Genomic DNA, 26,014 nt, shown 5'->3' with positions numbered 1-26,014 from the left:
TTTGAAAAAAAAAATGTAAGTATTGTGTAATGTTCACTATTTCACTTGTAAAGAAAAATAGAACGCTAACACGATGAAACGTTCGAAATGTACATTTTGACGCGATTCATGATCAATAAACACTTTTCTTGATATAAAACCAAACAAAACGTGTGAAAAGGAATTCAAGCCCAAAGGGCTAGAATAGACATGGAGGTAGAGCCAAGAACAAGGGCGACAAAAGAAGCCTTTTTGAGCCATGTTTGAGAGCTCATTAACTTGTTGTGGAAGAAATCAAGAGCTATGAGATCAACTAGAGCCATGTATATCAGAATTCCCGATGATAACGACCCCAATAATCCCTCTATTATCAATGCTTTTGGGTTATTGTCGTCGTATCCGGTAGCTGCGAATAATATCATTCCTAATATAATTCCCATCGGAGTCGTCACCGCAAACATGAAACACATAAACGCCGTCGTTGAAAAACTAAATCCTGCCTGAAAAAATAAATAGCACAAATATGTATAAATAAATAAAAGCTTAGTTGGTCTCGCATTTTTTCACTTGATTTTTAAAATCTTAATAAGATATGTTTATTTTTCCCTTGTGTAATATGATCAAATATTTTCTAGAAGTGCTTCATCGATCGTGTGATAAAAGTTGCACTCGGGTATGAGAGTTTCAAGTTAAGAAGTCATTGGAAATTTGAAATGAAGAGTGTGCCGTGCTTAATATAAAGAGTAAAGCTTTGAAATATACTTTGTTCTTTATTTAGAAAGAAAAAGAAAAATATCCTTCGTAATATTGGTTTCAAGTTTCAACTACTAATACACATCCCACACACATTAATCTAAATTCTAATGTAATAGAACGATTAGTAGTTTCTAGTTGCGGTTTAAATACCTTACTCGGCTATTCACCATGTCCATGACCATTGACCAAAAACCAATTATTAAGATAATACTTTACTTCCAATAAATGTTTAGGCCAAGAATTCAAAGCACTATCCAATAGCCCTAAAGGAGCTATTTCCACCACTTCTAACTAAGGTATAGTCACGGCAACGACTTTTCAATTATCTAATTTTTTTTTTCCCACTTAGTGTGTGTGGTGTCAATTCTCCGTTAAGACTTTTCATAGAAGAGAATAATCTAAAAATCTAGGTAGGTAGAGAATTAATAAGGACGGATGAGAGATTGATGGAATTACCTGAGCAATGCAACCACCGAGACCCATGCCCTCAAAGATCTGATGAAACGCCAGCGCGGCAACGAGAGGCCTGATGGTACACTTGTTCTGAGACATTCCCATGGTGACTCCGATTATGACAGAGTGGAATATAATCCCAATCTCCAGAACCTGACTCACCAGCCTCTGCTTCATCCTCACCATCGCCTCCTCGTCATCCTGGCCGTCCATTTCACTCTCGCCGCCGCCGCACGATCTCGCCGCCCCGGCCTCCACGAGCCTCACCTCGTCCACCACGATCGAGGAGTATTTCATCTCCGACGCCGCCGGAGGCAGATCCTCGCCGGCGCCGGAGCTTCCGTGGCCGACCTGCGCGTGGAGCTCGGCGTGGGCGGAGGCGGTGAGGTCGACGAGGAGGGCGGCGAGGGCTCCGATTAGGGTTACGAGGCCGGCGAAGGGGAAGTCGCGCCAGGGGTGGGAGGACGCCACGTGGCAGTCGGCGAGGGCGGCGAAGGCGTCTGGGAGGACGTGAACGAGGGAGGTGGAGAGGATGACTCCGGCGGCGAAGCACTTGATCACCAGCACGGCTTTGTCGTAAGCCGGCTTCCCCTGGAACTGCCGCGCCAGGACCACCGGAGCCGATATTCCGGCCACGCTGGCGGCGAATATCACGAAGATCGACGCTATCTTCAGCCGCGCCGCCTCCGCGCCGTCGCGACACGCCAGCGACCGAGCCAAGTCCGCTCCGCAACCCGACATGGACTTAGCTGTGAGGAGTCACTCGTGACTAATTGGAATTTTGGGGAGAGAGAGAGTACAGTTGAAGAGAATAGTAGTGAAGGAAGAGTTGGAAATTTAAGAAAGTGATAAAATAGGAGAGAGAGAGAGAGAGAGAGATCTTCGCGTGGGGTTAAAAAAATATTGGGATTATTAAATATGGTGGGCCATCATGTGGGTCCCAACTTATTGATGATGTGGTAAAGATCCACCTTGTTGGGATTATTTTTTTTCCCTCTTAGATTAGATGTTGTTGTTGTGTGGTATGATGTGTTGGATTCTCACCATTTCCAAACCCGCACCAATTATAGCGCTAGTGAGCACTAATTATTCAAGTTCTTACTTCAACTTTCTTGAAAATTTATTAATTTACTTATAGAGTTTTGAATAAAAATTCAGACAAAATGTTATGAGATATATTAGTTTAGCATATCTAATTGGTTCAAGTCATAAGAGAAAGTTCTCATTCCCAAAAATATATCATAATCTTTATATATATATATATATATATATATATATATATATATATATATATATATATATATATTGCTTAGTTCATTCAAACTATTTAACTCAACCGATATTGAACTAGTGCGTCGGCAATAACACGAGCAAGTAGGAATTCCAAAAGAGCGAAATGATAAATTGTAATGGAATCTTACACGTAAGTAGAGAGCAAACATAGAGAACTGATATGACCTTTTGAAATGGAACATATGAGATTCCGAATGAAACCAATTAAGAAATGCTAATGATTAATAGTTATAAGTGAATAACATCTTATAAAACACATCATATCAATCATGACATTGTAGACTTAAATCAGAGTAAATCTAACACTAAGAACACATATAATCACTTACATTATCGATGTTTTCAAAATGTCCATAATAATTAGTGGTGAAAAAAAAAATCCCCAACAAGTATAGATCAAAATCTTACAAAAAATCCAAATTAAAATGTGGGATGATGGCTAATCCGTCTCTCATAAAAATTAAAACAATAACAAAATAAAGTACCCATCAACATCACAAAAATGAAAATACAAAATTAAAAATAAATTCAAACAGTAGTACAAACTATTGAACCACAACCCTTGATGAGACCTATCGCATCGCTGCTGGCGAGCCATGTCACACAGTTGTTGAGGAGGAATGCCAACATGCCTTCTACGAGCAAGCGACGTCGTACCGCCGGCTGCCTCACATTTGCTATCGATGGGAAATGGCGTACCACTTCCGTCCACGACACCTCCACCTTCGATGAGCAACGATGCACCATCGCCGACGAGACTCGTTGCAGCTCCACTGATGGAGACCCAAGCCGTAGCCCTCCCATCGTCAATGTGTTCTAGTGATCCGCTTACTTTGTTGCATATGCCTATGTTTCTCTTCCCCGGATTTAGATGCACGGTGGTAAGTGGCCTATGCCACTTCCTGCAACTACCCATGGATAAGTGAACTTGTTGCGGCACTGGTTTTTTTTTATAGAAAAAAACCCTACTTTTCTCTCAAAAGGAGGGATGCAACACGAAACTTCCTAGAAGGTCGCCAATCTTAATACTATTCTCACCGAAGCACGCTTAACTTCGGAATTCTGATGGGATCAGGTATATTATTATTGGTATGATCACATCCTTTTAAAATGAGGGATGCAACACGAGGATTTCTCGTGAGGTCACCCATCCTAATACTACTATCTTCCAAGCACGTTTAATTGAGATCTGGTGCATTAGTGTTGGTATAATCGCATCCTTAAAGTAAGAGATGCAACACGAGGAATTTTCCGGAGGTCACACATCTTAGCACTATTGTCGGTCAAACACGCTTAACTTTGGAGTTTTGATGAGATTCAGTGCTGGTATGATCGTATCTTCCCAATAACAAACCACAACCCACGATGAGACATGATGCATATAAGTTGTCCGCATGCTTCATAATTATTATAAGAGATTATATAAAAACGTATATGAATTACATTATATATCCTTTTGCCCCTTTACATTATGACTTCGAGGGAAATTATGTGACAAAATTATGGGAAATCGCTTATCTATGAGTAAATTTGGATTTTATTTTATTTTATACAAGAAACATATATGATAATTGAAATTACTGACTCTGCGCAATATGTTGTAACAAATAATACGATAGAAATTTAGATAACGGGAAGAATCGAAATATAAATTGAGAAAATAATAAATAGACACTAGAATTGATAAGTAAGTTTGGGAAGTCGTGTCTATTGTCGCTGTAAATAGGACAACAATCGAAGAGTTCAGGTGGTTTGAACCAAGGTCGAGTCAAGTGGCCGCACCCGAGCCAAGTGTAAAGATTTCTCAGAATCGTTTGAAGATTTATTGACATTCATGTCAATAAAAAGACAAAATGTTAATAAAATTTCTTTCAAATTCGTCAAACCAATTTTTTGGTTCAAATTTCCCAAATTATAGGAGTATATACAAGGCTTTTGAAGGAGTGAAATCGTGAAGCACGTTGATATGGACTAAATCGCGCTCTCTCTCTCTCTCTCTCTCTCTCTCTCTCTCTCTCTCTCTCTCTCTCTTCGCCTCCACGCCAATTCCTCTTCTTCTCTGTCGGGATTTATGTTCTTCTATTTCTTGAGGGTTTTGCACTAACAAATATAAGAAGTCATATTTTTTTTAATTAATTTTAACATATTAAATTTTGGTACCAAAGTATTAAGGTGGTCATACTTAGGAGTAATTTATAAATGTGAGTTTGACAAAACTAGGAGTAAAAAACATGCAATGGACTTTTTTGGACTTTTTTTTAAAAGGTCAGTAATAGGACCTCTGGATTTATTTTTATTTATGTAATTACCATTATACCCTTATTTATTTTCTATTTATTTTTTTGTAAAGAAAAACTAAACCCTACTCTCATCTCTCCTTCTTTCTTTCATTTATTCTCGGTCTCATCTCCTCCATTGCCTTCGTTTCATCTCCTTTATTGCCTCTGTCGCATCTCCCCTATTGGCTCGTGTCTCATTGTCATCCGTGTGTTTGGATCTCCGCCGGTGTCCCTCGTCTCTCTCTAACTTCGCGGTCGTCCCTCATCTCTCTCTAAGTTCGCGCCGTCCGTCGTCTTCCACGGCCACCCACTTTTGATTTTCGCTGCCGTCTCTCTTTACCAGTCCTGTATAGCGTCCGCCCCACCTATTCCGACGCAGCGAGCTCCCACATTGACACTATTTTCGCTCTTTATTCCGGTAAGCTCCCTCATACATAGTCATTTCGTTACAGTGTTTGCGACCAACGTTGTCACGAAAGCTTCAGCATGACGCCATATTTCGTGACAACATAGTCATGAAACTAGATTATTTCGTGATAATATAGCCACGAAACTAAATTATATCGTGACAACATAGTCACGAAACTAAAGTCTGTAGTGACAACATAGTCACAAAACTAAATTAAGCAGTGACAACATAGTCACGAAACTAAATTATGCAGTGACAACATAGTCGTGAAACTAAATTATGCAGTGACAACATAGTCACGAATCTAAATTATGCAGTGAAATTATTATTATTATTATTACTTTTATAACTCTTTGTCAATTTTCCTTATATAATGTGGATTCAAGAGGTTACATTTTTTTAATTAACATTTACATTTACACACATTATATTTTTCTTTATTAGTATTTTTTAATAAAGCAAAATAGATGTTCATTATTTGAGAAAATAATTTTATGTGACTTTATCTCCACTATTTGCAGTTATGAAAGACATTCATACATTCGTCAAGCATAGCGGTAGATGGGTGAAACATGAACGATACGATGCTGGTCCTGGGTGTGGAGTTGGAATCTTAATACCGGCAAATGCAACTTACGAGGAGTTTATGCAGTTGTTGTATACCACGCTCAATCGCTTACCTAAAAATCAAGTCCTCCGTGTTTCTTATGAGTCAGAAGGGTCGGTACCACCAGGAAGTGTTGACTTCGACCTAAGTTTGAAATGTTACTTGCATATTCGGAAGGAGAAATCGGACAAATCCAAACTTAGTTTGGTAGTAAAGATGGAGCCATTGAAGCAAGAGCCGTTGGTTTCGGACTCAGGCGTTGGTTCAACTCCGAACACCGGTCAACCAGCACAACCGGACATGCCGTCTCCTAAGTCGGATGCTAGTTCTCCTGAGATCCCCGACCCAAATCAGAGTCATTCAGGCACACCATGGCAGACCCCTCCGCGCTCAGGTACTCCAAAACGGTTTAGTACGCCTTGCTTTGGAACGAGGCGGACGAGTCAATGCGCTACGCCTTCCACGGATAACCAAAATATGCATCCTGACATTGATGTGTCGGATATTCACTCTCCGCTGAGACTAGTCAAAGGAGGATTGTATGCCAACAAAGCAACTCTGAAGAAACATTTATGCATGTTAAAAATCACCAAACATTTTACGTTCAACACGAAGACTTCTAATAAACGGTATATCCATGTTGTTTGTCGAGATGACTCATGCACGTGGTCTGTTCGTAGAGTAAAAAAGACTACATCTGAGATCTTTGAAGTGAAGAGATAATTTATTACTTATTTCTACATTGATATTATTATGGTCACCTGAAATTAACATTGCAAGTACAATCTTGCAAGTATGATTCTGAGCACACGTGTGCTACACAATTCAGACAAGGAGAACATCCTCAGGCTACGTCCACATTTGTAGGCGAGACTATGAAATACAGGTACATCAATCCCTCGTGTTCACCATGCAAACTCAAAGACATCATGTCCTACATGCAACAAGATTTTGGAGTTGACATGTCCTACACAAAAGCATGGAGGTCAAGACAGGCGGCACTATCATAATTGTTTGGCACCGATGATGCATCGTATAAATCTCTACATAAATTCATGTACATGATGTCGACTAACAATCCAGGTTCGTCATTCGATCTTGTCACAACTCCTCGATCCCACCGTTTCAAATATTTCTTAATGTCGCTTAGTGCTTCAAAAAAAGGGTGGAAATATCTGCGGCCCGTAGTTATCATCGACGACACTTTTTTGAAGAGTTACTATAAAGGCACATTGTTTTCAGCATGTGGTATGGATGCAGATGAAAGAGTTTACCCCCTCGCATTCGGCGTTGGTGATTAAGAATCTACTGAATCGTGGGTTTACTTCTTGACAAGGTTAAAGGAAACAATCGGGGAGAGGTCAGATCAGGTCATAGTGTCTGACAGGAACGCGGGAATCATTAACAGTGGGAAAAAGGTTTTCAAGGCCTCAGACAATGGTTATTGCATGTTTCATCTTTTGAAGAACATGAAGAACCAAACCAAAGGTCTATCAAAAGAGGTGAATTGGACGTTCTATGCTGCAGCAAAGGCGTACACGTATGCAGAGTTTGAAAAGTATATGCTTATGATAGATAAGGAAGATCCAGGAGTCCGAGCGTATCTTCAGAATGACGTAGGCCACGAAAAGTGGGCTCGTAGTTTCTACACGGAGAAGAGGTACTCAATAATGACATCAAACAATGCCGAGTCGCTGATTTCTATGAATGTCAAACCGATAGAGTTCTCTATCGCCAAGCTGTTTAATTTTCTTCGGGAGAAAACGAATAAATGGTTTTACGAACGTAGAGAATAAGCGTTAGGAACGTTGATGATCCTTTGCGTTGACGCGAATAAAAAACTTGAAGAATACCACGCCAAATCTACTAGAATGGGGGTACGTGATAAGCATTCAATTTTAAATTTTATTACAATATGTTGCTTAATATATCCAGTTTTTCGTGACAACGTTGTATGTACTGAACAAGATTTCGTGACTACCTTTTTTGGTCACGAAAACTTGTTATCGAAGTATTTTCTAGAAATTATTATAACCCTAAACAAAATGTTATTGGGTGTGGAACAGGTGCATCCATCATCGGTGTACGAGTATGAAGTCGTTGATAGAGAGGGGCAAAAGTGGGCCTTAAATTTGAGAGAGAAGACATGTAGTTGCCGTCAAACTGACAACTTTATCTGTCCCAACGGCATTGCGGCTTGCGATTATCGAAACTTCGCTGTTGAGAAGTACATTTAAAATTACTACACCATAGAATATTGGAGAAGTTGTTATGCAGGTGTAATTCATCCAATTGGCAGTGAGGAGTCGTGGAATTTTCCAGGAAGTCACGCAAAGAATAGTAAATCCACCTCATGTTGCGGCTCTTCCCTCCTGAAGACCGAAAAATAAAAGAATACCCTCTCAATGGGAATGAGATGAGGATAGAAAGAATAAGTGTAGTCGGTGTGGTGGAGTAGGACATAATCGAGCCACATGTCGCAACGCGATCCCGACCCACCATAGCCGACCCCGAACATGATTTCCATCTTTTTTTAAGACTTTTTATTGATGTCCCAATTTGGAGATGTACTTTACTTTATTTCTTATTTAGTTAGTTATGTTTGTTATGGATTTTTATATTTCTCATTCGTGGCGTTTTAGTCACGAAATCCACACTTTTCGTAACAGAAAAGTCACGAAATCCCCATTTTTCGTGAAATAAAAGTCACGAAATCCCAATTTTACGTGACATAGAAGTCACGACATCCATTTTCTTCATTACAGAGAAGTCACGAAATTCCCATTTTTCGTGACATAGAAGTCACGAATTACCAATTTTACGTGACATAGAAGTCGCGACATCCCATTTTTTCGTGACAGAGAAGTCGTCACGAATTCCCGAAATTTCGTGACATAGAAGTCACAAAGTCCGAGCCATTTACGTGAAACATGCAATCTTTCGCTGCTTTGACCGAGTTGGTAATTGGGATATGGATATTTAATAGCATCTACTGCGAACAATAGCAATGAATGCCATTAATAGCAATTAAATTTCTGAACAACCAAGTTAGGAAGTTAGGTAATGATATTTATTGGAGCATTTACTTACTACAAAACTTAGGTAATGAATCCTCATATTTATCCGACCTTTGATATTTACCTCATATCAAACTCATAATATTGTTCAAAAGAGTCTAACGCTGCAATGGAAGCTAAAGATCCAACCTCGAAGGGAAGCGGTTCGAGTAAAAAGGTGGCGACGGTGAATGAGACGTCGGAGATGCCTACACGAAGTGCAAACTCGACCGCGACATACTACTCGATTCCATCATGGCGCAATCCCAGGAAATTTAAAAGGCGCCATGACCTGAGCGACGCTGAATTCAACGAGTACATAGAGATGCGTGCAGGTGAGGATCTCAATACCCTATTTTTCGTTACATATACGTCAAGAAATCCCATTTTTTTGTGACAGATAAGTCACGAAATCCCATTTTTTTCGTGACATATACGTCACGAAATCTCATTTTTTAGTGACAATAACGTCAAAAAATCCTTTTTTGTGACATATACGTCACCAAATCCCATTTTTTAGTGACAATAACGTCAAGAAATCCCATTTTTCGTGATATATACGTCATGAAATCACGTTTTTTCGTGACAAGAACGTCAGGAAATCCCACTTTTTCATGACATATACGTCACGAAATCACGGAATTTCGTGACATAGAAGACACGAAGTCCGTGCCAATCACGTGAAACATGCTCTCTTTCACTGATTTGATCTCGTTTGGTCCTCATAAATTTGTTTCTAGACTGTTAAATGAGTGGATTTGAGAGGACTAACAACGCTAATACGTGCGTTATCAATAAATTCTCACATTGAGGAGAAATTAGAGGGGAAATCGACATGCCGGACGGCATGGCGTTAAACCTCATTCACCTATGTTCATATTTTTAGACTATAAATTATGTCTCATTTGAAATGATGAAATGAGACAAATGAATGTATGTCAACAACACTTCACAATACAAGATACATTAGTTCCTCAAGATCTTCTAGATAAATAGAGCTTGACTTACCATTTATTTTTTCAAATTTTTTATTTTTATATTTATATCAACCATTTGTCTCCTACGACGTATTTAATGAAAAAAAAACATGAGATTTCTCATTAAATTCCATCAAAGTATCCTATTTCATGGCTGGTATGTCACGAAACCGTACTGTTTCGTGACTTGAAGAGTTTTATTTCGTGACTATTAAGTCACGAAATTCCCATTTTTCGTGACAGGAACGTCACGAAATCCCCATTTTTCGTGACAGGAACGTCAATAAATCTCTTTTTTTCGTGACATGAATGTCACGAAATCCCACTTTTTCGTGACATAGAAGTCACGAAACCCATTTTTTCGTGACAATAATGTCAAGAAATCCCATTTTTTCGTGCAGTAACGTCAATAAATCCCATTTGTTCGTGACAGAGAAGTCACGAAGTTTGTACCAATTGAGTGAAGTCAAGAATCAGTTTGGCGTTGTTATGAAATCATGTGAATTGTTTTTAATATAATCGCATCATAAAGAATACTGAGTTACATATTTAATAATTCAGTGTTTTACACCCAATTACATAATGAATACGTACGTATAACACATATAACATGTCTTCGTGATGACCTTGTCACACAAATTCCAAAAATGAGTATTGAGAGTCACATCGCCATCACAAAGACATTCCAAAAAATACACTTTCCTATTTATAAGATTGGGATCACTAACCAGTTCTCCTATTTTCAATTTTCTTCGTCCGACTCAACATTGTTTGCAATCTTTAATGCTCCGTGTTTGTACAACTCGGTTGCCATCTTCTTTTTATACATGGACATATTGTCTTGGTGCAAACTAGTAACCGTAATACCATGGATCATAAATTCGGCGGCCTTTACGCAAAACATGCCACAGTCTCCCATGTTCATGGTTGCTTACTAGTATTCAATATGCATCAAAATAAAACATGACAATCAAATATGAGAAGAGATTTTACCCATTGCTTTGTTGTGGCATAGGCGCAATTACTATTTTAAACGGCTTCGGGTTGCCATCTGCAAGACCGAAGACGCCAACACTATCGGGATAAGATCCGCCATCAACCGAATGCTATCACGAACATTGCGTGTATACTTGGAGTCTATAGAGTCGTATATTGTTAGCGATCTACGACTTAGGGAAATTACGACAAGGAGCTAGTGTGTCGGCACATGGACAGGGACATAAATAGTGTTAACATCTGCCCATGTCGTGTTTGCAAAACCTGTTTTTTTTCGGCAGTTATGTAGTCAAGCACCAGTAAATGGTCCGTCCAATCAAACGCGTCATTGTTCTTCGCTTTGGACCAAGCGTCATGGCATCGGGTGAGCATTGGTAGAAAATATGGGTCGGTTGTCGTAAAGGGCTTTCAGTCATTTCCATACTTCCTCTTTTTTCTCAAGTAGTAGAAAATGACGTCCATATGCTGCAATCGAACAAATTCACATAATTCAGTAAAATACTTCGTGACAAATTAACATAATTCAGTGACATACTTCGTGACAAATTCACATAATTCATTGACAATATGCTAACAAAATAATTATGTTCACTTCGTGACAACAACACAGTTTCTGGTGACAATGTTGTCACGTAGTAAATATTAACAAAAAACAAATGTAGTTGATTATTGCGTATGTAGAATAACAAGCGAATTCAAATATTAGTTTCTTATAGTTTAAAAGAACATACGCAATAATCAACTACATTTGTTTTTTGTTAATATTTACTAGGTGAACATTGTCACCAGAAACTGTGTTGTTGTCACGATATGAAGATAAATATCTGATGATAATATTGTCACGAAGTGAACAGAATTATTTTGTGAGCATATTGTCAATGAATTCTGTGAATTTGTCACGAAGTATGTCAATGAATTATGTGAATTTATCACGAAGTATTTTCACTAAATTATGTGAATTTGTTCTTTTACAGGATATGGACGTCATTTTCTACTACTTGAGAAAAAAGATGAAGTATCGAAATGTCCGAAAGCCGTTTACGACAACCAACTCATATTTTCTACCAATGCTCACCCGATGCCAGGACGCTTGGTCCAAAGCGAAGAGCAATGACGCGTTTGATTGGACGGACCATTTAGTGGTGCTTGACTACATAACTGTCGAAAAAAAAAAACAGGTTTTGCAAACACTCCACGGGCAGATGTTAACACTGTTTATGTCCCTGTCCATGTGCCGACATACTAGCTCCTTGTCGTAATTTCCCTAAGTCGTAGATCGCTAACAATATACGACTCTATGGACTCCAAGTATGCACGCAATGTTCGTGATAGCATTCGGATGATGGTGGATTTTATCCCGATAGTGTTGGGCGTCTTCGGTCTTGCAGATGGTAACCCGGAGCCGTTTAAAATAGTAATTGCGCATATGCCACAACAAAGCAATGGGTAAGATCTCTTCTCATATTTGATTGTCATGTTTTATTTTAATGCATATTGAATACTAGTAAGCAACCATGAACATGGGAGACTGTGGCATGTTTTGCGTAAAGGCCGCCGAATTTATAATCCATGGTATTCCGGTTACTAGTTTGCACCAAGACAATATGTCCATGTATAAAAAGAAGATGGCAACCGAGTTGTACAAACACGGAGCATTAAAGATTGCAAACAATGTTGAGTCGGACGAAGAAAATTGAAAATAGGAGAGCTGGTTAGTGATCCCAATCTTATAAATAGGGAATTGTATTTTTTGGAATGTCTTTGTGATGGCGATGTGACTCTCAATACTCATTTTTGGAATTTGTGTGACAATGTCGTCACGAAGACATGTTATATGTGTTATACGTACGTATTCATTATGTAATTGGGTGTAAAACACTGAATTATTAAATATGTAACTCAGCATTATTTAGGATGTGATTATATTAAATATAATTCACATGATTTCATAACAACGCCAAACTGATTCTTGACTCCACTTAATTGGTACAAACTTCGTGACTTCACTGTCACGAACAAATGGGATTTCTTGACGTTACTGTCACGAAAAAATGGGATTTCTTGACGTTATTGTCACGAAAAAATGGGTTTCGTGACTTCTATGTCACGAAAAAGTGGGATTTCGTGACGTTCATGTCACGAAAAAATGAGATTTCTTGACGTTTTTGTCACGAAAAAATGAGGATTTCGTGACGTTCCTGTCACGAAAAATCGGAATTTTGTGATTTAATAGTCACGAAACAAAACTCTTCAAGTCACGAAACAGTACGGTTTCATGACATACCAGTCATTAAATGGGATACTTTGATGGAATTTAATGAGAAATCTTTTGTTTTTTTTTTCATTAAATACGTCGTAGGAGACAAATGGTTGATATAAATATAAAAATAAAAAATTTGAAGAAATAAATGGTAAGTCAAGCTCTATTTATCTAGAAGATCTTGAGGAACTAATGTGTCTTGTATTGTGAAGTGTTGTTGACATACATTCATTTGTCCCATTTCATCATTTCAAATGAGACATAATTTAAAGTAGTCTAAAAATATGAACATAGGTGAATGAGGTTTAACGCCATGCCGTCCGGCATGTCGTTTTCCCCTCTAATTTCTCCTTAATGTGGGAATTTATTGATAACGCACGTATTAGCGTTGTTAGTCCTCCCAAATCCACTCATTTAACAGTCTAGAAACAAATTTATGAGGACCAAACGAGATCAAATGAGCGAAAGAGAGCATGTTTCACGTAATTTACACGGACTTCGTGTCTTCTATGTCACAAAATTCCGTGATTTCGTGACGTATGTGTCATGAAAAAGTGGGATTCCTTAATGTTCCTGTCACGAAAAACGGGATTTCGTGACGTATATGTCACGAAAAATGGGATTTCTTGACGTTATTGTCACTAAAAAATGGGATTTGGTGACGTATATGTCACAAAAAAATAGGATTTTTTGACGTTATTGTCACTAACAAATGAGATTTCGTGACGTATATGTCACGAAAAAATGGGATTTCGTGACTTATCTGTCACGAAAAAATGGGATTTCGTGACTTATATGTCACGAAAAATAGGGTATTGAGATCCTCACCTGCACGCATCTCTATGTACTCGTTGAATTCAGCGTCGCTCAGGTCATGGCGCTTTTAAATTTCCTGGGATTGCGTGATGATGGAATCGAGTAGTATGTCGCGGTCGAGTTTGCACTTCGTGTAGGCATCTCTGACGTCTCATTCACCGTTGCCACCTTTTTTACTCGAACCACTTCCCTTCGTCGTTGGATCTTTAGCTTCCATTGCAGCGTTAGACTCTTTTGAACAATATTATGAGTTTGATATGAGGTAAATATCAAAGGTCGGATAAATATGAGGATTCATTACCTAAGTTTTGTAGTAAGTAAATGCTCCAATAAATATCATTACCTAACTTCCTAACTTGGTTGTTCAGAAATTTAATTGCTATTAATGGCATTCATTGCTATTGTTCGCAGTAGATGCTATTAAATATCCATATCCCAATTACCAACTCGGTCAAAGCAGCGAAAGATTGCATGTTTCACGTAAATGGCTCGGACTTTGTGACTTCTATGTCACGAAATTTCGGGAATTCGTGACGACTTCTCTGTCACGAAAAAATGGGATGTCGCGACTTCTATGTCACGTAAAATTGGTAATTCATGACTTCTATGTCACGAAAAATGGGAATTTCGTGACTTCTCTGTAACGAATAAAAGGGATGTCGTGACTTCTATGTCACGTAAAATTGGGATTTCGTGACTTTTATGTCACGAAAAATGGGGATTTCGTGACTTTCCTGTTATGAAAAATGTGGATTTCGTGACTAAAACGCCACGAATGAGAAATATAAAAATCCATAACAAACATAACTAAATAAATAAGAAATAAAGTAAAGTACATCTCCAAATTTGGACATCAATAAAAAGTCTTAAAAAAAGATGGAAATCATGTTCGGGGTCGGCTATGGTGGGTCGGGATCGTGTTGCGACATGTGACTTGATTATGTCCTACTCCACCACACCGACTACATTTATTCCTTCTATCCTCATCTCATTCCCATTGAGAGGGTATTCTTTTCTTTTTCAGTCTTCCGGAGGCATGAGCCGCAACATGAGGTGGATTTACTATTCTTTGCGTGACTTCCTCTGGAAAATTCTACGATTCCTCGCTGCCAATTGGATGAATTACACCTGCATAACAACTTTTCCAATATTCTGTGGTGTAGTAATTTTAAATGTACTTCTCAATAGCGAAGTTTAGAAACCGCAAACCGCAATGTCGTGGGGATAGATAACGTTGTCAGTTTGAAAGACATGGCAACTACATGTCTTCTCTCATATTTCACCCATCTACCGCTATGCTTGACGAATGTATGAATGTCTTTCATAAGTGCAAATATTGGAGATAAAGTCACATAAAATTATTTTCTCAAATAATGAACATCTATTTTGCTTTAACAAAAAATATTAATAAAGAAAAATATAGTGTGTGTAAATGTAATGTTAATTAAAAAAAAATTGTAACCTCTTGAATCCACATTATATAAGCAAAATTGACAAAGAGTTATAAATTTAATAATAATAATAAAAATGTCACTGCATAATTTAGATTCGTGACAGTGTTGTCAGTGCATAATTTAGTTTTGTGACTATGTTGTCACTGCATAATTTACTTTCGTGACTATGTTGTCACTGCTTAATTTAGTTTCGTGACTATGTTGCCACTGCAGACTTTAGTTTCGTGACTATGTTGTCATGAAATAATTTAGTTTTGTGACTATATTGTCACGAAATAATTTAGTTTTGTGACTATGTTGTCACGAAATATGGGGTCATCCTGAAGCTTTCGTGACAACGTTGGTCACAAACACTGTAACGAAATGACTATGTATGAGGGAGTTTACCGGAATATAGAGCGAAAATAGTGTCTATGTGAGAGCTTACTGCGTCGGAATAGGTGGGGCATATGCTATACAAGATGTGCAGAGAGAGACGGTAGTGATAATCAAAAGTGGGTGGTCGTGGAAGACGACGGACGACGCAAACTTAGAGAGAGACGAGGGACGGCCGCGAAGTTAGAGACGATGGACGTCGGCGGAGATCCAAATACACGTAAGACAATTAGACACGACGCCAATGGAGGAGATGCGACGGAGGCAATAGAGGAGATGAAACGGTGGCAATTGAGGAGATGAGACCGAGAATAAATGAAAGAAAGAAGACGAGATAAGAGTAGGGTTTAGTTTTTCTTTTTAAAAAATAAATAAAGGTATAATAATAATTACATAAATAGAAATAAATTAAGAGGTCTTAGCTCCTTTTTTGTAGTCATAGAAACAGCAATTTCCTTATATATATTCCTGGTTTGAATAATTCAGAATTCATACTGGACATTTATTTTGCGCGAATTGTTTCGTGTCTTATAATGAGCCTAAGGCCTATTTTGACTTCGATCTTGCTAATGCGTTGAAACCCATCTCCCCTCTTTTCTTTGTATTGTTAGCGGACTGTGGTCGCTGCCATTGGAGCTGCGAATGACAAAACTCACGTCCTTTGTGCGTTTAATGGGCCAAGGCCCATTGTAATAATAAAACATAAATACCATAATGAACAACATTTTATAAGATTTGAATACGAATAAGCACGTATCAGCTGCTCTTGAGCTTGAGGTTGGCTAACGATTCAAGATCTTCATTTTAGCATTTGGCACAGGAGGTTTAAGCACCTCGTGGAAAACAAGCACAAAGCTGAAACAACGTTTGAGTGACTATAGAAAACAAAACCATACACATACATAGTAGGAGTAGGAAAAACTTGCAACACCAAATAAAATAGTAACGTTATTTTTAGACCTGCTTTATTGTCACATTTTTAGTAAGTAGTGTTCCTATACAATGTGACGTTCTAACAATTTTTCATTCAGTTTTCTGCTTCATTTTTTGAAATTTTGTGTATCTTCACATGATTGTAGTATCACTGACTGATTTTTCTTTCTCAAACATTGATTGATTTTCGTTGATATCCTTCTGTAGTATATATTAAATGGTCACGGATTGATATTTTCTTTCTCAAAACATTGATTGATTTACGTCGATATCTACTTCGGGATATATAAAAAACCGCTATGTATGTCCATAATTATATATCGTAAGCAAGCAAAGGTGCCTTTTATTTTGTAAGCTTAGATAGTAACTTTGGTAAATTTATCAAGTTAAATACAAATATTAAAAAAAAATATTTAAAAAACTATTTGAACTATTAATTATTTGGAAGTTAAAAGAAAATTCTTTTTAATACCCTTTTACTGGAGAATTAACCTGAATACGTTTTCATATATAAAAAGCAATTGAGCTTTGTCTATCAGTTTCATAAAAATAAATAAGAATGCTTTTTTTTTTTAAATGTGGACAACAAACACTACTATCTTAACTTTATTCTTAAATATACTTTAATATAGATGAAAACTGATTTTCTGAACTGGACCTAAAAAAGCTGATATTCATAATTATAAAGCATATACTGCTCTCAATTCTATGGGGTAAGTTTCAAAAGAAAAAAACAAAGCATGTCAGTTCATGATATATTATTATTCCACACCATTATAACTCCAACGCCTTTTTTTTTTTTTTTTCCCTTTCTTATTTTCTGTTGTTTCTAGATATATTCGAGTATATTTGAAAATGACTCTGAAGAAAGCGATGGTCATGTGTGCAATCATATGAGGGTCTTTCCTTAACCATGTTCTTTAATTAGCATTTTGGAAACTTATGTGTTTTGTATCCATTACCTAGTATCAACAACACAGATTAATATATATAAATTTCCAGCTTATCAAATCGTATTTATTTAGCTTTAGAATATGACCAGAATACAACTACATATATAGAGTCAGTCTGGTTATTTATCTGGGGTCCACTGGGATCCGGTCAAGTAGCCAAAGTATGTATCGCAATCCCTAATTACCCGCTTGATGTTTCATGTCTCGTGCGTTAGATTTAGAGAGTGTTTGGATAGAAACAAGAAAAAGAAGATCTCATTTCCATACCGCCAATATTCAAAGAGTACAGAGTATATAAGCTAGATCTAGGGAAAAGAAACCACATAAAGAAATGAACGACAGGTAATAAAGGAAACGACAAATCGTATGCCTATGACACTCTAACATCGCGGAATAAACTAAAAAAAACCAATTTTGCTGATGTTAAATAACAATAAAAACCAACTTGGTTGAGTGTAGTACACGACAGATATTGACCCAGCAATAGAACCAAAAATTAAAATGTGTCTGGTCAATCATCGGTTGATATTTCTATTTTTAAAATGTCAGCGGTTAAAATAACGGCAAAATTTATTTATAAAGTTAAATGTTCCTTTTTTGCTCAATTTTTAAGAGTTAGACATATCATTTATTTAGACTTTCATATTAAAATATTATTTTAATGATATAATATTGGCAGAGTTAGCCCATTCAAACTTATATTTTCTAGTCGAACTATTTAAAAAATGTTTCTAGTCAAACTATTTAAAAAATTTAAAAAGTAACCAAAAATTATAATGAAAACATAGGTATATGTTAAGCTATTTCTTTAACTATTTAAATAGTTTAACTATAATTCTAATGAAAATAGCTATTTAGCTAGATGATATAATTTCTTGAATAATAAATAAGAAAATGGCTCAAGTTTAAACACACTTATGAACCAACGTTTAAAATGCCAGGAAATTACGGCGACACTGCGTTGTGTGGAGGAGTCCGGCAAGATTATGACGTTTTGTCGTTTCGGATAATGTTGTCGTCGAAATTGCGACGCGATGTCGTTATCGTTTCCACGTCGTTTCGCCCACTTATGTCGTTCGTGAACAGTATAAAAGCAACAAAAAATCTCAAATTATATATAAAATTTAAAATTATATATAAAATTTAAAATCAAACCATGCGATGAAACTCTTGAAAATAACGTACAGTTGAAAAAAATTATATATAAAATTTAAAATCAAACCATATTAATCTAGTTGTAATGTCACAGTATCCAGTCAACAACTACGACATCATCAGCTAGACATCATTAAGGACAATTAACTTGATAGAGTTTCTTGATAACTCATCACCATCAGTTAGAGTTTGTTAGGAACCGGTCATGACTTCTGGCGATCAATCCACAACTTCAAGAAATCATTCAACACTTGTGTCGTTCACTCATTCAACAACATCAAACTTCAATCATGACATGGAAAAGTGTTAGACATCTACCCACATAAGGCAAACTCTTGAATCATATATTGGCTCTCCACCTATTGGAGAAAAAAATATCGCAATAAAAGCTGCTTGACCGAAACACAAAGAATAACAAAACCTATTAGTGTTAGAATTTGACCTAATCAAGAAACAAATAACAATCCCAAAGAATAAAATTGACTTAGAGATTATAGTAGTTCGCTATCGAGCTACATCCACTTTATCATTGTGGATATCACTATTAACCAAAATTGGAAATTGTGTTTTACAATATTTCTTGCGCTCAACAAAAAAAACATTAACATACAGTATAATAGAGAAAAACTATAGTTAACATAAATACCATTGACTAAGCACCCTCGCAATATCATTTACGATCCACAACTCAACAATCTCTCATTTGGAGACTAATATGATCATATGTCTATATCTACAGCGGCGGCTCCGCTCCTTATCCAAGAAGTCCAATTAAAGTTGCCCACAACTTTAGTTTATCACATAATATTGTCTTTGTCAGCATGTCTGATGGATTCTGACTCAGTGCGATCTTTTCTCGAGCACTAGTACTCCATCTTACAAAGAGATAGGTGCGTGTTAAATTCTTATTTTTCGGCTTGAATCTAATGGGTTCTCGTGTGCATTTGATGTCTTTTAGTGTGTTTCAAGTGATTTACAAGTTTGAGAGGTTAATTAGATGTTAAGAAGGTTAGTAGCACACCATGTGACGTTACAGAGCAATTTTGAGGTGATTCGAAGACGTTTCGAACAAGTTAGAGCGGAACAAGAAACATAGAGTCTTATTCTGCATGATTTTGAGATTCTCTATAATCAATTCTGGATTAATTCTTTCCACCATTGAATAGAGCTTTCTCTAGCTTTTCAACGCATATTTATTTGCAAGAATCGGACTCCGAAACAAGAAGTTATGTCCATGCTCCTATGGTTGAGATTCCTAGAACTACGCACGATTTTTTGGTTCTCTCTCTCTCCACTAATCACACTCGCGTAATATTATCGTAAAATCACTCTCGAGCATCTAACAAACCTATGTCAACACCGGATTTTTATCTCTCGATTTCAAACCCTAAAAATACGACAATCATTACAAACAAGAGTGTTCACACGATTCCTAGCAATGTAGCTATCTCTAAGCTAGGAATGTACTACAGTGAGATCATTCTTATGCACAATCAGCCTAATCTTTCTCAATCATCAAGTCAATCCTAAAAAATCATGAATGAAGTCATGAATCTCAAACAAACAATAAGCACATAATTAATTCAAGCAATAAAGAATAAGAACATGAAAAATACTTCAATCAATAAACATGAATCCACAACTATAATTGAGAAAAGCTAAACCATCACCCTTAAAGGGTTCAGTTCCTGGCGACGAGAGTAACAGAAACACAAAATAAACTAAAACAAATCATAAAAGCATGACAAAATAAATAAATATCAACGGGAGTTCTGAGAAATACAGATAGAAGAAAAAAATATTGAATTCGCGGTTGTCAATCGCGACGAACGGTGGTCTTCTTCTCTGGTTGCATCTTCTCTCCCAACTAGCTAAACACTAAAGAAAACCTAAAATAAAAAAAAACACATAAGTTTTTAGGGGTTTTAGCTTATATATATAGTGTTTTGAGGGATTTTCGGAGCTTTTGGGGCCCTTAGATTTGATCAAAAGGTCCAAAACTCGTCAAAATCAGAAAATAGTCTCTTGGAAGTTAAAAATAAGCAAAATCGACGCCAAATGCGCAAGTGGAGTGCGCGGTGCGCAATTGAGCGTGTGGAACGCGCATAATGCTCGGTCAGGTGTCCGCGACGCGCAGCCCGAGTTTCCATTCTCTAACAAGGTCTTCCCTTTTATGCAACAAAATGCATTCAACACCCTTTTTTAGACACTCGTAGGCTGTAAAAAGATACGTAGATGTCTCAATGGAAAAGATACCACTACTATGGTGTGACAACCCCATCATTATTTACTTAGCTGCCAATTTTTTTTCTACGTGCTCGTATAATGTATATAGAACTGGATGTGTATTTTACTTGAGAGCGTGTAATCCGCCACCAAATCTTCCAGATTAGCATAAAGTAGCTGACAATTTTTGTAAAGCTGTCTCGATCTCCAACTTTGAAATAAAATAAAAAGACTCTCTAAGCTTAAAGTTCGTGCTCCGATTACAATGAGCTAGCCTATCCAAGGAGTTAGAGTTCATGACCATCCGTTAGAGTTTGGTAGAAATTAGATCAAATTGTATAAACGGTTAATTAAATTACATCGATTTGTAAGATCATCTTGCATAAATACTCTTTGTTCATTAACCAAAAAATAAAAGTAACGAAAAATCATCGATACATGCTCGTTCAATTCATATCTCTCAATACACTCGAACACAAATACTATCAAGTAAAAATAATCATTTTTTCTTGCGATGCTCTGCAAAAGACATAGATACTGTATCTGTATAGTGGTCAGCAAACGTCCAATGATACTGCCGTATAAGACAGCGTGTTCTTGGGACAGCTTAGTTTTGAATATATCTCCAAGACTTAACTCGAATGATCATTAGATCGATGAATTCTATGACATGTGACGTCGCAATAAAAAGACTCGACCCACTAAACCACATGCAGTTTTTCTACCACGTACGTATGAAAGGTCTTTCACTTGATATGATGTAAAATCAAAGTCTTCCCACGCGATGATGCTAAAGTTGTGATCCTGAAAAGGCCGTCGCAATATTGTGCCTTTACATATTTGTGAAATCACAAAAGATTGCTGAATCACATGTACCAGATCCGTCTATTGCCAAAAATACTGTGAGGTAGTTATCATTAATAATTAACTTTCTACTTTTTCTTTCCATTTCCCATATATGCTTTTTTAATTCTATTTCGATCTGTACTTACAACTTACATGTATAGTGAAATGCGGAAAATCGAGGCCTCTGATTTAGCGGTCTACTTACTACAAATATTAAAAATAATTGCTCCCACAAGAGAGATTAACGTCTGTTTTTATACTAGATAAATTATGGTTAATAATAATAATATTATTATTATTATTATTATATAATCGTACATGTATTATTTGGGGTCTTGTAAAGGGCTAAATAATACGTGCCAAGCCAATAATATTGATCCAACTGGCTAAAACCCCACTTGATTTCTCATTTTCTTGGAAAGTATGATCACATAATTCATATCGCCGTATAGGCAGTTTTTATAATTATACAATAAGACATAGAATGCACTGCAGAAATTTCAGCCGAACAGGATTGATAGTACACTTCATGTTTTTTTATTTATTTTTTATTTTTTATTTTTTATCTTTTCATGTCGGATAAAAAATATAAAAATAAAAACCATCTCATTTCTAGAGGCTTAAATTTGGACAGCAATGTCTCACCCAGGATTTCAATCCGTAGGACAAAACATTCTCGTATATATACATGTGATCATTTCAAGAAAATAAAGTATAAATGTGATCATTTCAAATATTAAAGACAAATTATAGCCTAATAATATCAATTTCACCAAATAAATCAAATAACTCGGTCATGCATTTTAGTGTCATCATCAGGGTTTTTAACTTTATTTTGGTCGCTTAAGTATAAATTATTAGACCTAAAAAGTGGTTTTTGTCCTTGACAATATATAGTTGGTAATTATGAGCCTTAAGTCAACTCACACCGCTACTTGATCTATTTTTTCTTCTCTAAATTGTTCTATATTGGCTCAACTACCTCTTTTTTTTTTTTTAACTCAAAACCTTAAACCCCCAACCCAACCAGATTTTTTTCTTCCAAAATGAAGTATCTAGTCCAGAAAAGTTGAAGATTCCAAGATTGGGTAAAGATAGTGATATTACCAGTAAAGAAAAAGAGGCCAAATTCATATCAAACATTAGGTCAATATATATATATATATATATATATATATATATATATATATATATATAAAGATAGCAAAAAAAAAAAAACCTTATATATATATATGCAATTTTTTCATGGTTTATGTTAATGTATTATTAACTCATCACCATATTCCCTCAATAAAGATTGAATCGGAAGCACACAAAAAATTGAAGGTCCCAAACTCAAAAGTTCTAAAAGATAATAAGAACGACGAACAACCGTTGGGCCACCATATTTATGATTGATTAGTCTAAATCACGAGGGTGTAGATAGGAGTTGCTAAACAAAAGGACATCAAGTGTGGCACCTAATTATGGAAATCTTTGGAGATCCTGTGTCACAGATGTGAAAGGAACAATAGCAAAACCCCAATCAAAACACAGTCATACACACACAAAAAAAACCCATATAGTATGTAGGGTTTTCTCTTTTTCTTCTTCTTCTTTCTTCATCTTTTGAAGATTCCTAAAAAAGGTCTTCAGGGGTCAAATATTATTTTATTTTATTTTTACACTTCCCTAGGGTCTACAAAGAGGGCTTTTTGCGGCGGGGTCTTTGTCCACTCATGATCATGGTCATGGTCAACGTTTCTCAGGGGCTTTATGCACCAAAGGTCCTCAGGGCAAGACAAGAGCTTCCAGTGAGGCACGTGTTGCCTCGCCTCGTCATCGGCTCGGACCTCGGTCACGACCACCTTGCAATCCTCGGACTCGACCGCCATGTTGTGCACGTGGCGGCACAGAGCTCTGACCATCTTCCCCGAGTCCGGTCCTTCGCCGTGGACGCCGTACATGAAGTAAAACCCGAACGGGTTGAAGAAATCAGGCATGAGCTTGAAGCATGGAAATAGCTTGCTCATAACCCTAGAGCTCCGAGTGTATATCAAGCAAGACAAGGGAGCTTTCGCGAGCCACATCTTGAAGACCTCGCCGGTGTTCCACACGCTCAGCATCGCCCAGCTCGCCGGAGTTTTCTCGGCCCGCCACGGCTCGCCAGAGCTAGGGTACGCCACCCAGGTCCCGAGGCTGAGCTTGTTCCGCAGAACCTTGTCTATGTCGTGAGGGAAAAACTCGGAGGAAGACATGAACTTCCGGTAGAGAAGCTCGGCGTCGTCGAACCCGAGCTTCGTGATCTCCACGGCCGAGCTGATTCTGGCCGGGCGGTTCTGGACCGGGTTGACCAGGATCGCTGGGTTTCGGAACTTGGAGTAGCCGAGGCCGTCCACGAAGAGCTTGATCGAGGGCTCGTTGTCGTTGAGAGTTGCCATGTAGGAGTACTCGACCTCGTGGGACCCGAACCACTTCTCGAGCTCGCGGACGAGGCCCGAGCCCACGCCCTTTCTCCGGTGGCTCGACGAGACTCTCAGGCCCAACACGTACCCGACTTTGGCCTTGTTCTTCGGAGGCCTGTTGATGGTGACCACTTTTATGGAGCCTTGAATTACTCCAACTAACTCGCCGTCCAACTCAGCTACCTGCCACATGAGTAATTCATTTCATCATTTAATGAAATCATCAATACATACCATTTACATAATACATGTGTGTGTGTATATACCAGCATCTTATACAAGGGACTGTTCCGGATCCTACAAATGGGGTCTCCAAGATTGTCAGTTAAGAGGAAGACTCTCTCGGCCGGCCCTACTTCGCATCGCCGCTCAAGATCTTCCACTCGCTCTCGGTCGACTCGGCTCTCGTAGTTCCGAATCATAGGCTGTTTCAACGGTCCAATATCTCTATGCACCATAGTATTAATGGATTTGGAAGATGATGATCAGAAAAAAAAAAAAAAAAAAGAAAGGAAGAAATAAGGTTTGAATAACTTTTATATATGTGTACTAGCTAACCTAAGTAAGTATCGAGTAGTTCATGTTGAGATAGCCAAGTAAAAAAGGAATACTATTTTAAGTAGGATTAGTAGTAGTGTTTTAGAAGAAGAAGAAAAAAGGTTGGATTGAGAGAAAACTTTTGCTTGAAGATCATGATTGTATATGAGAGGGGTTGAGTGATATATATGGCCGGGGAATGTTGTTGTATCTATCATATCACCATGATCATCAACATCAACCTAGGCTTTCTAAAGAATTTAATAATGCTAGACAAAAAGGTGATTAATAATAGAATGTGTTTTTTGTCTCTCTATACCTCTAGTGATCTCTCCCCCTTTTTTTATTTTTATGTTTTATGATCCATCCGTATTAATATTAATATGTGAGCTTTCATTTAAGCCAATCCACGTTAGGATAACCTCAGGCTCACGCCACTTTGCACGCCTAAAGAATCCGTCCGCTGGCCGACTACAATTCGTTAGCCAATTAATGATAAATTTTTTTTTTTTTATTAGGTACCAAAAATTAAAATTTTCTTCAATATTATATAATGTGTGTCTTTTAGTGTTATTCCATATGGGCATATATGTACCCCACCAAAATCCCCTATTAGTTGGATCCGTACTATATATAGTCGGCAAAGCCATACAAAACTATATCATTAGAATCTAATTATCGATTAGCGAAACTTATAGATATGATCATTAGTAATCTAATAAATAATAGTTCTTCATGAAGTGAATAAAAGGATGTTATGGAAGTTATGCGGTTTTGCATAATTGAAGAGCTTAGATTGCATAGGCTGGGTTACGTGTCAGGGGTACTATATGTGGTGCTGGGTTAGCCACATGCACATGATTTGGTGGTGGCATGATTAATTAATAATTTAATTGTGATTAGTGGCTTTGAGGAGATTTGTTAGTTTGAGAAGGCTTTATTAGAGAAGGAAAGGGAATAGGTGATGAGAGGGAAAAATGGGGTCACTTTCAATTAACACTAACTTTTTTTTCCTCTTTCTATTTGGCACACCATTAAACATCTAGCTAGTGATTTCATTATTTCCTTTTATTGTGATTTTTCTTTTGTGTTGTTTTTTTTTAGCTTTTTAGGGGAGTTACAAGGAATGCTTGGTGGCTTCTTATGTGGTCCATTCTCTCTTTTTAAGCACTTTAGATTCGAAAGTGAAAGTGAAACTCCCACTATAGCC

The 26,014-nt window shown here is 37.3% G+C and overlaps 2 protein-coding genes across 2 annotated transcripts; both read right to left on the bottom strand.

The window, feature by feature from the left end:
- On the bottom strand, positions 1 to 2,035 carry ZIP6 (ZIP metal ion transporter family). The gene is made up of 2 exons (XM_089602003.1): positions 1,192 to 2,035; positions 1 to 479 (listed from the first exon to the last, which is right to left on the bottom strand). Exons 1-2 carry the CDS (start codon positions 1,927 to 1,929, stop codon positions 165 to 167), a joined length of 1,053 nt encoding a protein of 350 aa, XP_089458129.1. The 5' UTR covers positions 1,930 to 2,035; the 3' UTR covers positions 1 to 164.
- A 21,130-nt stretch (positions 2,036 to 23,165) lies between these two features.
- On the bottom strand, positions 23,166 to 24,725 carry LOC149381694 (Acyl-CoA N-acyltransferases (NAT) superfamily protein). The gene is made up of 2 exons (XM_089629881.1): positions 24,534 to 24,725; positions 23,166 to 24,450 (listed from the first exon to the last, which is right to left on the bottom strand). The coding sequence occupies exons 1-2, from the start codon at positions 24,723 to 24,725 to the stop codon at positions 23,485 to 23,487; spliced, it is 1,158 nt and encodes a 385-aa protein (XP_089486007.1). The 3' UTR covers positions 23,166 to 23,484.
- Positions 24,726 to 26,014: the final 1,289 nt, after the last annotated feature.

Source organism: Urtica dioica, chromosome 11 (assembly GCF_054948205.1).
Source record: "Urtica dioica subsp. dioica isolate 48M chromosome 11, U.dioica_male_clone48M_v1_H2, whole genome shotgun sequence".
NCBI lineage: Eukaryota > Viridiplantae > Streptophyta > Magnoliopsida > Rosales > Urticaceae > Urtica > Urtica dioica.
Note: the sequence above shows the minus strand (reverse complement) of the source record. Positions and strands in the feature narration are given on the sequence as shown.